At 39.0% G+C, this 15,988-nt stretch overlaps 1 protein-coding gene across 1 annotated transcript in view; it reads left to right on the plus strand.

Annotated features, from left to right (window-relative positions):
• Nucleotides 1–15,988, plus strand: part of fam135b (family with sequence similarity 135 member B) — a 49,810-nt gene that overhangs the window by 9,738 nt on the left and 24,084 nt on the right. The window contains exons 3-4 of the mRNA XM_071499298.1: nt 1,762–1,841; nt 11,998–12,137. Of these exons, the coding sequence (XP_071355399.1) occupies nt 1,762–1,841; nt 11,998–12,137 (220 nt within the window). The remainder of the gene's footprint in view (nt 1–1,761; nt 1,842–11,997; nt 12,138–15,988) is intronic.

The following is a 15,988-nucleotide window of genomic DNA, read 5'->3' on the forward strand; positions in this document are numbered from 1 at the left end:
AGTGATTAAATCTGCATTTGATTTGTAAAGAAGGCAATGGCAATAAGCACAGCACTTTTAGTTTCCACTAATGGAGGCAAAGTCAGAGACCTAGATTGCCTCAGATACATCACTTGTGAAACCAAATGCATTTTCTTAAATGGGTGCTGCACAGCCTTTTACACCTAATAGTTGAAGTAAATAAAAAAGTTTATTGAAATATAAACACTTAGCACACAGATCGACATATCTCTGCTGTAAGAGGCAGTGGATCAGGTTCTGACCAGTGACTGAGTTGACCAATCTCCATAAACAGCCCTTATTTATTCATCAACCTTCAAAACCTTTTTCCGTGCTCTTCTCTGTCAAGCCTCCATCTTCAGGAGGGCTGTCGCTAACACACTGATGTGATGACTGTGTTCACCGCCACGCTTTGGCCTCTTAGATTGCCGATGTGTCCCCAGAGAGCTGAGATGTGCTTTTGCACAAAGCTGCATTCACTTGAACTGTCAAAGTGACCTTTTCAAAGATGTGTTTCCTTTGCTGCCTGTAGTCTGAAATGCCATGTAAATAATCCATACATAAGTCAACCTGTTTTATGACACTGTGCTGATGAATCCTATTACTTTTCAAGCTATAATAACCACATTCCCAAACCTGGATCAATACATTTTCATCTTATCTTAAACAGCACATTCAAAATTCTAGCACCCTTTGTTCATCTGATGCCATATACAGTCTATACTTCACAGCCTTTGAATAGAGGTGCATTATTATGTCTTTTTCATTATTAATAACTATTTGCCCTTTATCCTTTAATAATTTAGCTACATTTGTACAATTCATGGCTGGTTTTGTTTAACATGACTTTTTTAACTTGTCATCCATGTCATGAAGAGCACTTCTGAAGCATTGAAGATGCACTCGTCACGATTATTATATAAAACCTGTCTTGTTGGTGGTAGGAAAATCCTATATTCCACCTAGACACATCTCTACAATTGGATGTTAGGTCACACTAAGGGTGGAAAAAATGCGACCTAGACACAAATGTGATTAAAATACAAAATAATTGCTTTTTTATGCCTCTGCACCGGTGGCCATCCCCTGAAATATTACATTTTCAGATTGTTGTATATAAGTACATCCTATTTTCGTGAATGTGATATCACAGGAAGGCCTTGAGAGAATTTCTTCAAATTTGGCACAAACCTTTACTTGGAGTCAAGAATGAACTCATTAGATTTTGGTGGTCAGAGGTTCAAGTTCAAGGCCTCAAAAAACACAGTTTTGGCCATAAATCAAGAATCCAAATGCTAATTATAAAAAAAAATACATTGAAACCTTTATGAAATTCCTTGAAAGTCTTCGGTACATATATTATATGAGTCTGAACAGGACATGGATGTAAATTGTAACTTTTGGCAGAGGCACAAAACCAAAAGGTGGTAATTGTAGTTGAAACAGAGTGAAAATGTTTTCACTCTGAGAAGTTAAAATACTGGGGAATATTGAATTTCATGTGTTCCAGTTTGAAAAATCAAGTGTCTAGAATAGTCATCAGTGAAAAATGTTCATCCACAACAGGTGACTGTAAAATGAAATAAAAAAAAAGCGAGTGTGAATATCCATATAGTATAGAAAACTGGATTCAAGCAAGCAGTGCATGTACGGCATATGTTACTTTTCATAAGATTTATTTCCTACCGGCTGTTTGAAGATATTTAAATTGATTTCATGCAGTTTTAAGTGTGACTGTTCTGTTTGTATCCTCCCCTTCAGTTTCTACCAGGTACGAGCAGGGCTGAAGGTCTCACCTCGAGTGCCCCACAGGTTGATAGCAACAACACAAGACAATGCAGGTAAGGCAAAGCAATGTTTATGTCCACACACACACACACACACACAATATTTTTAAACATCACATAGACTTCACTGTCCGTCAACACTATCCTCAGTCTTATCTGCGGATAAGCTCCCAATTTGCTATATTGGTTCTCAGTAATCATAATCTGTTTTTGCACTTTTGCTAAATGAACCTGTCGCCTGATACATTTGTTCAGCAAACACCAACTGTTTTGAAACGTGTGGAGACTGAGGGTTTTAGGTTTTACACTCCAGACCGCATATTCAGTTTTGTTATGTTTGCTGTGGTTTATTTCTGTGGTGATTCTACAGCTCTCTGTGTTCATTTAGCATCTTTTTGTTGTAATTTTATATCATTTTGTATTCATTGTGGTAGTTTTGTGTCTGTTTGTAGTCATTTGGTCTGTCTTCGTTGGATTGTGCATATCTTTGTGGTAGTATTATGTCTCTTTGCAGTCATATTGTGTCTCTTTCTAGCCATTTTTGGTTTTTGGTCATTTTGTATCTCACTGTAATAATTCTCAGTAGATTTGCATCCCTTTGTGTTTGTTTTGGATCTCTTTGTGTTCATTTTGCATCTCTTTGTGGTTTGACTTTCAAACAAGAAATGTTAACACTTCAAACTGACTGAGACTTTGTCCCAGGGCCCCAAATGGTCAGGGTGTCAACATTTCTTGTTTGAAAGTTAAGTTTGTGCCTGCTCAGTAATTCATCCATGTTTTCTTTTATGTATATTTAATTAAGTTAAACTGCTGTTTGGACAAAAACAAGAAGTCAGAGACAATTTACATGAACTACAGCAGCATAAATGCATTTAATCATCTGTTTAGGTTAAAGACATCTTCTGTTATCACTGTAGTATCAAAGGAATGTATAAATCAAATAAATGCTTTCTATCACATACTTTCTGTACTATTAACACTGACTGGCTGGATTATAATCAAACGCCATCATGGGCTTCAAATGCTGTTACTTTGACTCTGGTCCCGGTAGTTTAAATCACGTTTGAACATGTTGGGCTTCATCCACACTTGATCCAACGTCCAAATGGGACTGAGTGTGAGAAAAATCTCACTTCACACAGGGAATCGTTTCATGACCACACGGCCTGTGTCTGAATTACACACACAGTGTCGGTCATGGTTGTCTTTGAATTGTGTGTGCAAACAATAATCTTTCTGTGTTATATGTTTTGTGTTAAAGTGCATGGTGGTGCAGGGAGTGCTATTATTCTGTGCCCGTCCTGGAGCATAATGTTACTGGGTCATGTGGATGTGGGATATGGACATGTTCAACAGCGCTCTCCGGATCGTAGTCGTCTCACACGTTCATTCCTTCCTGGCTTGGCTCTGAACTCCCTTGACCTCTGTGGATTTTAGAAGAGAGACATGACTAGAGACATGACTTTCTTAAAATAGAGCTGTCCCCGGATACCAGAGCAAAATAAAACAACCAAATTTTGACATCTGCCAGTTGTTTTTTCAGTGTAGAGAGAAATGGTGAGAGAAGATATGACAGGCAACAATGATCCCCTGGCCGTGGACGTTACGGTTTTGTGATATGTGCGTTAACCATTAGGCCACCAGGGCATTGTGCCATCTGCTTACTGAGCTGTAGTGGATTTACCTCAGAAAGAACCAGAATCTTTAATATTTATTGAGGATAAAAAGCAGACAATAATTTCTTCCAACGACATTCTGTTGAATCTTTCTATACTAAATACATAATAACACACACACACACACATATAATACAGTGGGAAAACACTTCACTGCCTTTGTATGGACATTGTGTATGCGACAAATAAAACTTGAACTTGAATTCAAAGGATGTCCCTGCCATTGTCCCAGCTTTCAGAGAATGGGAGTGGTGGTGTTTTATGTCTCAGTGATTTAGGACTTTTGGCTGTCTTTGGTTTGAAGACTGACTCACACTGCAGAAAATAGCTTGCATTTATAATAGCATAGTCCTCCAACACCAAATGGGTACAAGATGGTTTCACTTGTTTCAAATGTAAATCAGTTTCAGTTTTAGTCTTCTCCTCTCTGTAATGATTGGGTGATTTTGTCAACATATTTGTTAAACAAATAAAAACTGTGCTGGAATTTCTGTGTTCCGCACGGAACATGTCTTCTTGACATCGTGAAGGATTTAACACTGAATAAGACTGAATATGTTGCAGTGCAGCGTATAGTGTAATAGAACAGGTAATCTTAAAAGTCCCACATTGTACAAGGTGAGATTTTTATATTAATACTGTGAAAGTATCAAAGCCTCAGTCCACAGAGAAATGCACACAGCCTGTATTTAGAAACTGAGCCTGAAAACGAGCCATCAGGACTTCTGTAACTTTGTGATGTCACAACAAAGCAGTCACTGCTCTCAGCCACGCCCCAAACCCAGCGCATCTGGACCCTAGGATTTGGCTTTTCTGAGTGTTTACCTGTATTCTGCTATATTTTTATTTGATCGGTCAGAAAACAGTCAGCTGATCAGAAGAGAGACTCAGAGCCTCTATCCTGATTGGCTCACTGACCTTTTGTTACTAGAGCTTCAGAGAGAAGCCTGAGAGAGGAGATTTAAAACTACACTGAGATGGTTTTTGGTTCTTAAAACCACAAATATATCTTCCTTTGGATATCAACACTTCACATAAAACCGGGAAAGTGTAAAATTATGGGACCTTTAAAATGTCTTACTTCAAAGAAATCTGTATTTTCCACCAGCAGTCCTGGTATCAGACCATATCTCTTATCAAAACGCAACCCACTGCTGGCATTTAGAGAAGGCTGCTGAGTGTGTTTGGCCATTCTGAAAAGTTGTAAAAAATGTAATGTACACTTTTCCCGAGTAGTAAAGGTTTGAATTTAAGTTTCCTGAAATATAAACTTTCTTAACGCAAGGAGCAGTAATGATTTCTGTGTGAATGTAGAATTTCTCATCATGCCACAAGAGCATGTTTGGTATCATATGAAACTAGACTGTCTAGAGCTGCACTTTCCACTTTTTTCACCAGAAACAGATGGTTACTTACTCAAAGTAGAGTGGTCACATGACCCTGTAGCTCCAATCGTTGTTGATTTCTGGCATGTGTAACACAAAGTCTGTGTTGTTTGTTGTCAGATCTCCAGGAATGGAATCGGGCTGTAAAGTGATTTTGGCGCAGTTTCTTTTGCTGTTGTGCAATAAGAAATACTCCATTTAGAAGTAAAAGTTAAGTGTATTGTGGGCACAGAGCCTTTAGTAATGGACATGAAGAGATTTTAAGGTTAAATTATCTGTCAGGATGCAAAGAAGCTCTTTAGCACACTTGGCTCCAAATGGCTAAAATGAAGAGGCTGCCTAATACTATGACTAGAATGGATGCACCATAACTGTGCTTCAATTCGTTTGCAGCACATTTGGTAGAGGTGCAATTTTTAGACCAGGTTCAGTAACATCAGTGTCAACTGACTCATTGTTTACTCTCTAATTCAGAATTTAGTTTTAGGTGAAAGTAAAACCTTTTTGTTTTCGTTTTTCAGATCTCACTGTGGTGATAGGGACAGGGAGGCATGCTGTAGGCCTGTCTTTGCTCATTTTGGCTTCACAATTGTGGAGCTGTAACTGATGGATATGTATGTTTTTTATGTTTGTATAAAATACTAAAAAATAGGGCTTCAGGGGTTAATTTGTGTCCAGAACATTTAAGCTTTAATGATTTTCTCTAAAACTACTTTCATCAAAGGTTTGTTTCTTAATCAAGCTGCAGATAACCAGCAGCCCACTAGGTAAAGGATAATAAACCCAGCACTTAAGTTCATGCACCGTGCGTTTTCCATCTTTGAATTTCTAAACACTTGCAGATGGTTACTATTATAAAAGATGGCTCACGTCTTGTCCTCTTTTGTATTCATAGGTTGCGACACAGTGTTTCTGAACCTACCCAAGCGTTAAAATCTGGATCTCTGGCAATGCAGGAAGCCGTTTCACTGGCAATACTGATTCACAGTAATAATGGCTATTTTTAGCTTGTCATGACTGAAGCACTGTGTGTGTGTGTGTGTGTGTGTGTGTGTGTGTGTGTGCGCGTGTGTGTGCATGATCTAGCTGTACGTGTGAGGACCAGTTCTTGACAGTGCAGCCAACTGTTCCTGTGAGGACATTTTGATTTGTGAGTACATTTAGATCCTGACTGTGATTTAAGGCTCGGTTTCGTGTCATGTTAAGACCAGGGATTTAGTTTTAGGCATACAGCCCCTATAGTCAAGGTAAAAGCTACAAGGGAGATTCAGTATCAGTGTCATTGTTTCCACTGCTTTAGCAGAGCCACAGTTCGTGTGTGTGTACATGTGTGTTGGCAGGGAGGTGGCTTATTGTGAAGGCAATGTGTCTTAGTCTGAGCTGTGACAGTGATTCATGTCATTTCGAGTGTTTTCTCCAGAAACAAAGTGACAGGACTACCAGCAGGGAAGACTATCTCCTCACCTCATTATGGATGGAGAGAACCCTAAGTAGCCAAAATATTAATAGATTTGCAATGGAAATGATAAAAATAGCAGTTCAGCAGTATTGCTCTCAATAGTCTATTTTAGGTCGCTAAATCCTGGAGGTGCAGTTTTACATGATGTCAGGTGAGGAACAGAAGGTAGAGCGTCGTCCGGCTGCGAGAGTTTTGTTACTGCACATTGCCTCAGTCCAGTGTGTGTAAATACAGGCAAATCTGCTTCAGTTAACATAATACACAGACACACTGAAGTTATTAAACCTTCTGTGAATTATGCGTATATGCTTTCTTTCCACTGAGTGAGTTCAGAAGATTGAAATCAATAACATGTCTATGCATTAAAGTGGCTATAATCAATGCTGTCATAATACCAGTGGATCACATGGCTACTTTTATGTGAAAGGCGTCTCTCGTATTGATGAACTCCTGCTGTTCACCTCAGTTTTAATGGAGTTTACTGGCGTCAGTTCATTGTTTAGATTTTTCAGCTACGAACTGCTTACACTTGCTGGTTTCATCGGCACGTGTTTCAGATGCAGCAAAGTTAGCAACTAGCTGGCAAACATAGTTTAGCATTTAGCCGCTAAAAAAGCCACACATTTCCTTCATGAATTTGTGGACAGAAATATGACTCACAATTAATGCTTGATGTGTGAATGGGCATTGACATAACAGCTTTAAAGGTGGTTTAATGCTGTGTTTATACATTTTTTCTTCCACCCCCAAATAGCAAAAAAAAAAAAAAAAAAAGAATGCAGGTTTGGATATGCTTTTGAGCTGAAATCGTAATGCAGTTAGACTAGCTTAGCATAAAACCCAGCATGAAACAGCTAGCCTGGCTCTGTGCGATATGGAAAAAATATTTGCCTTTACGCGGCACCACATGTTGAAGAGCTGACATTGTATGTTTTTTGTTGAATATACAATAAACAAGAACTCAAAATTGACAGCTTTTCATTGCAGCTGGATGGAGTGATTCAGTATAGCACATTGTTAGCACACTGCGGTACATGCTACATACTTTATATGACATGCTGCACGATAGCTGGAGATGCTGCGCTACAGTACTGGTACTTGAAAAAAACCCCAAAAAAAACCATACTCTCTTAAATAAGTAAGCTTTATAGGTGTTGTATGCATATTTTTTCACATTGGAAAGAGCAAGACTACCTTCATCCCCCTGCTTCAAGTCTTTATCTTCCAATCTCACACACAGATAGAGGGCAATTCAATAAGCCTTTACAAAACTGCTGAATTATTCCTTAAAGATTTATGCGTATGAACCTGGGTAAATTGTCTCTTTATTAGATTCACCTTGCACGACATGCCTGTGTTTAATATTCATTTCTGTCTATAGCTGCTCTAACACACTACAGCCTATATATAATCCACTGACTGCAATCCTATATTTTACTAGGCATATGTGTCAAATCAGAAACACTGCAGCAATGTACATTACAGTGAGGATCATATCGATATTGTAATTGGAAGGCTGTGCCCCCACCCCCCACCCCCCCTCCCGTTTTGCAGCTCCTTCCACAAGGTCGTGTATTAAGCCTGTACACCTCACAGGCTGAATCCTGAGCACAAATGCAGCAGCCAGCACTCTGAGCAGTGGCAGGAAATACATTCATCATACGCAGACACAGGAAATAATCCCTTACTGTGTTCTCTGTAAAAGTGTATGCTTGACATTTCAATTGTCTGTGCCCTTCAGACAAATGAATTGTGTGTGAAGGATCGTGCCACACACTCAACCGAAGCATTTAATGACTGTGATTCACGCACAATAACATGGTGATTTTCAAGTCTGAATTTTAACAAGTAGAATTGGTTTCCCGTTTAAGGTTAGTCTGACTGCACAGACTAAGATACTCCCTCACATTAGAATCATGAAGAGCAACTCTGCGTAGAGAGTTTTGTGTGTTTTGGTGATAGGGAGTGACTAACACAGATCCACACCCACCCACCCACACACACACACACACACACACACACACACAGCAGATGTAGAGCACCAGAGGCTGAAAAGCAGATTATTTCCAGCACAGACTTACTGTGGCTAAAGCTTAAGGGCATTTCAGCAGGTTTTAATGTGCAGGATGTGATAACACCTGTGAGAACTGCAGTATACCAAAATGTATGAACAGGACAGGTTTGATGTGTTTCTGTTGGTCTGACAGACTATAAACATGAATGGGAGCAGTAAAATCTATTTTAATCACATTTATATCCAACAATCATAGCATTGAAAATACTACTGAACATTGCATGGTTTTTTCATAGCATTAGCAGGCGTGCAATAAGCGAGGTAAACCTTTCTGCAAACTGTAGTTTATTCTGACATTGATGGAAGACCTTTCGTGCCAGCAAAAGTAAAAAAGAAGAAGGTTGCCAGTGGGCTTAGGTTAAATTCTTCTTATTATGACATAATGGTGACTTTAAAAGCCATCATTTTGACTTACTGTCATAATTCTTCACTAAATAAGTCAAAAGATTTTTTTAGTAAATTTGAAGTGAGGAGCCTTGTCTTTTTTACTCACTCTTTCTCATTATTATAATTTACAATGAGTGTTTTTATTGTTGTTGTGTATAACAATAATAATAATAATAATAATAATAATAATAATAGTAATAATAATAGTGTTAAGTCATGGGAAACTTGCATTGAGCTAAAAATAACACATAATGCAGAATCTGAATTATTTTACCATTGTTTTGTTTAAATTTCTTATGTATTTATTTATTTATTTTATCCCTTTTTACCTGAGCCTGATTGATATTGTAATCTTATGTGTTTGTGTTCATAAATGTTTGTTATGTCATGTTTAATTTATTAAATCAGAATCATGATATTTTAAGATAAAAAAAATTGTTAGCCTTATAAATCTTGTCTTTTAACTGACTTTTTATTAACTTAGTATCCTGTGACTTTAAAAAAATCACAGTTGTGACTTAGTGCCTCATCATTTAGATTTTTTGACATCACTATTTTTTTTTTTCATGCTCTCTCATTTTTCTGCAAGCACCATGTTGGTATTATGCTCTTAATTTTTACTTGGCTTTCTGGGCTTCTGTAGGTGTTAAAGTGACACTATGCAATTTTTGATGTAGGAAATAACACACCCCTCTTTATATAAACCAAAGGTTAAATTCATGAGTGATAAACACACTTTCGCTAAATTAAGTGCACTCAGTGGTTTTGCTGCTAATGTCTTCCTTGGTCTTTTGTGACCTGTAGCTTATCTTGACTAATTGTTGGCAAACTGTAGATAGATAGATATACACAGAGATTACTGTGTAACAGGACTCTTAGCTACCTGTGCCACTTGTAGCTACAGTGGCTGCTGTCTAGCAAACATTTCAAGTCTCGTTTTAATTCAAACAAGGAAAAAGAGATCGTTCTATGAGAACAATATTAGGTATACCTTACAGTTCACATCACATCAAATGCAATTCAGTGTACACTAGTGCTCAAAAATTAACACTTACATTAAAGATAGTATTTATCTATGGCTGTTGTATTGGATTGCATTACATTTTACATTGTACAGGTGCTGCCTTCATCTTTTGCTCTCCCTTTGTATGCAAGCCGTACAGCTATCAATGTCAAAGCAGCAGAGCAGCGTTGTTACCAATCTCTTATCACCCCTGCTCCCCTGGTACATAGTGTAATGTTTAATCGATGCAGTAAAACAAACTGGCATTCAAAAGCGGTACAGTATGTGTGAGTGTGGGAAAATACTACTGCAACTGCAGCAGCTGCAGTTCATTGATTTTGTGACTTTAGCCACACTGAAGGGCCACCCAGCACATGAGAGAGCGCATGGATGCACCTGGGGGAGGTCTCGGCTCCCTCACAGGTCAAACATACACAGAATCATTTATGATAATTCGTCTGAACAGTGTGGAGTCTTTAATGCACCTAACCTTTCTTTAGCCAGTGCACAGAAACCCAGATAAATACAGGCAAATGTCAAGAATTAAAAATCAAAGTCACATTTGTCTGACTGCTAACACAGAGCTACAACCCCAACCACATACAGTACATCCCCAGAGAGATTACTCCGTCTCTGTCACATATCCACCAAGTCTTTGAGAACCGTCATGCTCCCACACATCCCACGTCATCCTGGCTGCGGCTGCTTGATGCTGCAAGTAGTGACAGCATTATCAGGGGGAGGCCTGCGGAGGGAGAGTAAAAATGAGACAGAAAAGAGCACAACCTCAGCAGGGAATTTCAAAGACCTCTCACAGCTCCCAGCTGGACAGCAACTCTGCCTCAGTGACTGCAGTAGTGCCAGGGAGAATGCGCTAGTAGCAAAGAGTAAACATCACACACAAAAGGAGCAGGAACATGGGAGATGATGAAAATCGAAACACCACAATTGTGGGTGCTCATAGTTTTATGCACAAATGTATTCTTCAGATAAAAATCAATTTTTCGACTCCTTACTGTGCTTGGAAATGTGTGTAGATTTGGAAGCACTCCAAGCAAAAAGCTCTTGTTATGAAAGTCTCCTCCATTTTGGAGACAGTATCCCCTTAGAGGTCAGCACTGTCAAAGCTGCTTGCTATTGGTCAGTGGTGCTTGTGGGTCAAAGTTCACCAAAGCTGAACTCAACCCAAGCACTTTGCCCCAGTCCAGAAAACCTTTGCATTTGAAATTCTGGGGTGACCAGACCTTGAGAGGAGAAGATCATTACCTCTCTCATGTTAAATATGAAGCTACAGCCAGCAGCTGTTAGCTTAGCATAGCATGAATACCAGAAGCAGTGGAAGTAGCCAGCCTGGCTGTGTTTAAAGTTAACAAAAGTGGCTAGCAGTAACTCAAAACTTGTCCTCTTACTAACTGTCTTGTTGTATTTTGTTTGTTTAATCCTTACAAACAAGAAATATAAAAACAAGCAAGATATTGAAATACTGACATATTGATCTTCTTGGCTAACATCCACCATGAAAGTAAACATATTTCCCAAAATGTTTAACTATTTCTTCCATGTTACTAAAATAATAAGAATAATAAACTATGTACTATGGTGTTTAAATTGCTCATTTAAGGTTTTCAGCTCTACAGGATATTGGCCTTTCTTAATCACCTGTTTTAAATTGGACAAATACAAAGCAGAAGCTGACTAGGTGTCTCTCAAAGATGATATACTTCTGTTACACACACACATCTATTCTGCTACTAATGTTATACGTTCATTCATTCATTCACATATTCACATTCAACATATACACAAATCTTAACACATGTTTCTAGACCTAATGTACACACTCAGATCCCTCATAAATCCCAGTAAACATTTGCAAATGTCAGGTCAGGCTTTCACAAATGACAAAGACATATGCATTTCCAAATGCGGGTACATATTTCAAAATCTCAGCAAATAATGAAAATATTAGGTGATGCATTTACCAAATTAAAAGTGTAAATTTTATTCTGGTTATGATGGTCAGTGTATTTCTGGGACAACTCCATGTTTGATCAGTTAAACATTCATATTTAGTTTTGTTTCACGGTGTAAAATTTCTGCATCTTGTGACATTTATGTAAAATTATGTAATATTTCTTTGACATTATGACTGCATACTAACTGTTGCCGTTCAATTGGTGGCATTGAGCTGATAGTTATTGTCCATGCTGTTATGTCCCAAATCAGGAGAATGCAGCTTCAGCTCTGCGGGGGTCTACGACGGCACCGTTTTCAGCCGGATATTTCAGATCCTTTACAGAAATGAGGAGATCGTGGTGAATGACTGTATGATCTTCAAAGTCCACCTACTATTGGACGGAGAAAGGGTGAGTCATGCTGGTGACATTTTCTGTTCACACACACTTCCTGTTGAAGCAAAACAGGAAAAGGGAGAATAGGGAATGCCATTTGGCTGCTTGCAGTTTATCAATAGCCTGGATGTAGAATGCATGACAGAAAAAACAGCTGTAAAACAGTTTTGTTCCATGGCTGCAGCTTGTATCTTTACAAAATATTAAATGGCCTTTAATAAATGCATTTTATTATCCTATCATCCCTCCTACAAATATGTCCCCACGAACATAAACAACACTGTCTTCTCATAACATAGAGATTTAAACCAGCTAATTAGAGCAGATACTGTATCTAACATAACCTTATAGGGAAGAAGTAACATCATTATGCTGAACAATGAAATAGTAATATTGCTGTGATGTTCTTAGCAGAACTGTTGCTGGCTTGCTAAGTCTGTTGCTATATATTTAGCAGCTTTTCTCACCTACATAAATTTCTCAACAGGAGCTAGTAATACATTGAGGCACTTTTTGTAATCATTAACATGCTAACTCCAAGAATTGTCTACAAATCTGCATGTTTGATGCTGATGTGTAACTTGCTTTGAAGAGAGGATTCCCAAACCTTTTAGCCATGCTAGCAGTGTAACACTAGCGATAGCAAACTCTGCCTGTTAGCCTTGGCTAAAAAAAAGCTAATGCTGCACGTTATTTTTAGTGCTAAGTAGAAAACGTTCGCATGCCGAAAATGCTAAGACAGTTAATGTGGTAAACATTACACTCGCTGAATGTCAGCCTGCTAGCTTTGTCATGGCGAGCGTGTTAGCATGTCGATGTTACAAATTAGTCTCTGAAACCCCTCAGTGCAGAGCCACGGGGGTTATTCTGAAATAACTACACTGACCAATGCGAAACACAAAGCACAGGGCCCCTGTTTTTTGCTGTAATATATGCCTTTAGACTTTGGTTAGGTTTAACCCCTTTAAATGAAGGATCTATTTGCACACAGGCTTTCACAGATTTCTTATGTTTATGTGCTATGAGCAGCTCAACCAGGGAGTGATGATTTGACAGACAACCTGTCAGTGCTCTGAAAGGTACAGCATCGCAAGAAGAATGACTTTATTTCAATATTAGATGTATTGATATTGCACCTTTAAAAACAAAGTCTAAGGAGGCATCTAAAAAACATCTTAAAGTAAAATCTCTGTTTTGTCTTCTCTTTTCTATCCTGTTAATCGTTTTGCAACCTCCCTCAGATTTACTTTTCAAGCTTCTGGAGGAGGTATGGAGTCAGATCTCGACACTGGGAACAATTGATTGCTGTGTTTCACAAACACAACATAGCCCCTCCCCTCAGCATATTGCAGAAACTGTAGTGGATGTAGGCACAAACAAATTGATCATCAGTTGGTTTAATGCCACTTCTAGCCAGTAGTCACTTTCCTTGTAAGCAGTCCACAACAGTGAAGAGCACAAGCTTTAAAGACTCTTGAGAAAAGACATCTTAGCATTTGACACAGTCAGAAATCATTCAAGCCACTAAAAGCCATTTTCTTTGGGTTCCTACTTGCAAGATTTTTTTTAAACCAGAGATACTAGGTTTTGGAAAAGTGATAAAAGGATTGGCTGGAGCCTCAATTTCTACAGAATGGTAAATTTCCTCTGTGTTAACTATTATAGACATAAAATCAGTATGAAGATTATTGAGTTCAATGACGTGCCTCTTAGAATTAATGAGCTTTAATTGACAGACAAATGCAAATTGCCTGTGCCCCATACGGCCGTGTTCAGCTCAAATGATCGGGCGTGTAAACCTGTCAGACAGTTATTGATGTACTGTCTTTTACGGTTTAACTGTGGGCACGACCCCAAAAATCCACTCTGCCTGTTTTTCTTTTTGTTGGGAGCCACCGGACCTCAAATTGATCAGCGGTGACAGCGATGAGACAGGCCCGAGGCTGGGATGTGGGGAAGTTAAGATGGCCTCTCTCGAAGCTAATCATCCATATGATAGCCATAGCTCACACACTGACATTACCCTGCATCATCTCTCATCTGCTCTCTGACACATGTCTACTGTGCAGATTCCTGGATCCCTGCTTCAGTCAGGATGTGGATATTCTGTCTGGCATGACTCGTTATTGTAGCTGTTCATGTGGAGGTATGGAGACAGAGGAGTTTAAAGGCATATCAGATTTCAGCCGTAAGAGCTCCCAAAGGCTCCCTGCTCATTAACCTTCCGGAGGTTATCTGCTGCTGACAGCTACAGATAGCACAGACAAAAATAGCCCCTCATTTCCCCAATGTACACCCATATGTATGCTTAATCAATCAGAACATCGGTATTGGACCGAGCTGCAGATCTGTATGTTAACTGTGTGTGAGTGTGCTTAAGTCTAATGTTAGGAGAAAGAGAGGAAGCACTGTGTGTAACCTTTATTGTAACCTGCGACACTAACACTGTATCTCAATCTACAAAAGACTCCATTACATCCTCTGTCGGCACCACCTTTGTTTGTTCATACCTTTTATTTTGCCACCTTGTTGTTCAAATTTGAATAGGCACACCTCGATACTCTATGGCACACTGAACATGAGAGTAATTCAACTCTGTTCAGCCCAGACTGGATTAAAAGAAATACAGTTTGTAGCCCACACAGAGAACATAAAGACTAAATGAAAAAGAACTTTGAAGTGAGAGAATCAGCATTGCAAACAAGGTTGGTCACAGTAGCTTGCATGGCAAACAGCAGTATTCATCTACACCCAAGTGTACTGTATAGCCACCATATTCTTGTTGATAACTTGTGATTATTGTTCCTCTTAATTGATTTGATGTTTGAAATGCTGATGAGTGAGAATTGAAAGAAAAACCTGAATACATGAATAGAGGACCACAGTAGAGGTATATGCATCCATACAGGGCACCAGGCGGTCACCGAATAGTTTGATGGGTATTCAAATGGTGTAAATCATGCAATATGTTATGGTTTTCATAGTCATCAGCTCAGTTGAACACCTTTGGGATATTTTGGAATGAGCGCTCTCCACCACTGCCATCAAACCACCAAAGGAGGGTATACTATATCTTCTGAAAGAATGATGTTCATCCCTCCGGGAGAGTATGTGAGAGTTGGAAGACCTATGTGAAGCAGTTTTGAAACTCGTGGATGCCCAGCTTATTAAGACACTACCTTTGATCTGTCATCTGTATGAAGTCATCATTTTTTGTTACACAAGATTCACGATTCTGTTGGTTGGTTGATCGTGCACAGCATTCCAGACCAGTAGCGTATCTTAAGGGCAAGCAGGGCAAGCAGTGCTTGACCAGTTAAAGCTAAAAATAGACATCAGTTAGAGCGATACCGAAGTGGGGGCGATACATCTCAGGACAGCGGTCTGTCTCATAAAGTATCTGATATTGCCTGTTTGCATGTAATTTACTGCCCTCTCGTGCCTCTATTAGGCTTTTGTCTCAGGAAGGTAGCTTGACTGTCAGCCGTTATATTTATCGTTATATTCTCTCATTTTTGTAAGCGTGGGTGTGTCCCATTGACAAAGACTTGGGCTCGTCAGGCAGAGAGGTGAGCAGCATTTTTGGATGTTTGCGCATGAGCATTGTGGATAATTCTGAGATTGTTGACAGGTTACTAGCTATGGCTAGCTACAGTGTGCATCCACCATTCTCAGATCAGTTATGGTATTGTACGCATTATTATACACATGCACAGATGTGTCAAGACTGTATTTGCACATTAGAAAATGACTTTATTAGTCCTTTCGTGCTAAGTGTTAAGAGGCAGCAATGGCATGTTAACAACAAAATCATAAGTTGGTATAAGTTGTCTTATACCATGGTTGTCTGTGCAAGATCTGCAGTA

This window comes from Trachinotus anak, unplaced genomic scaffold (genome assembly GCF_046630095.1).
Source record: "Trachinotus anak isolate AG129_WGS33_773 ecotype Australia unplaced genomic scaffold, CSIRO_AGI_Tana_v1 ptg000016l, whole genome shotgun sequence".
NCBI lineage: Eukaryota > Metazoa > Chordata > Actinopteri > Carangiformes > Carangidae > Trachinotus > Trachinotus anak.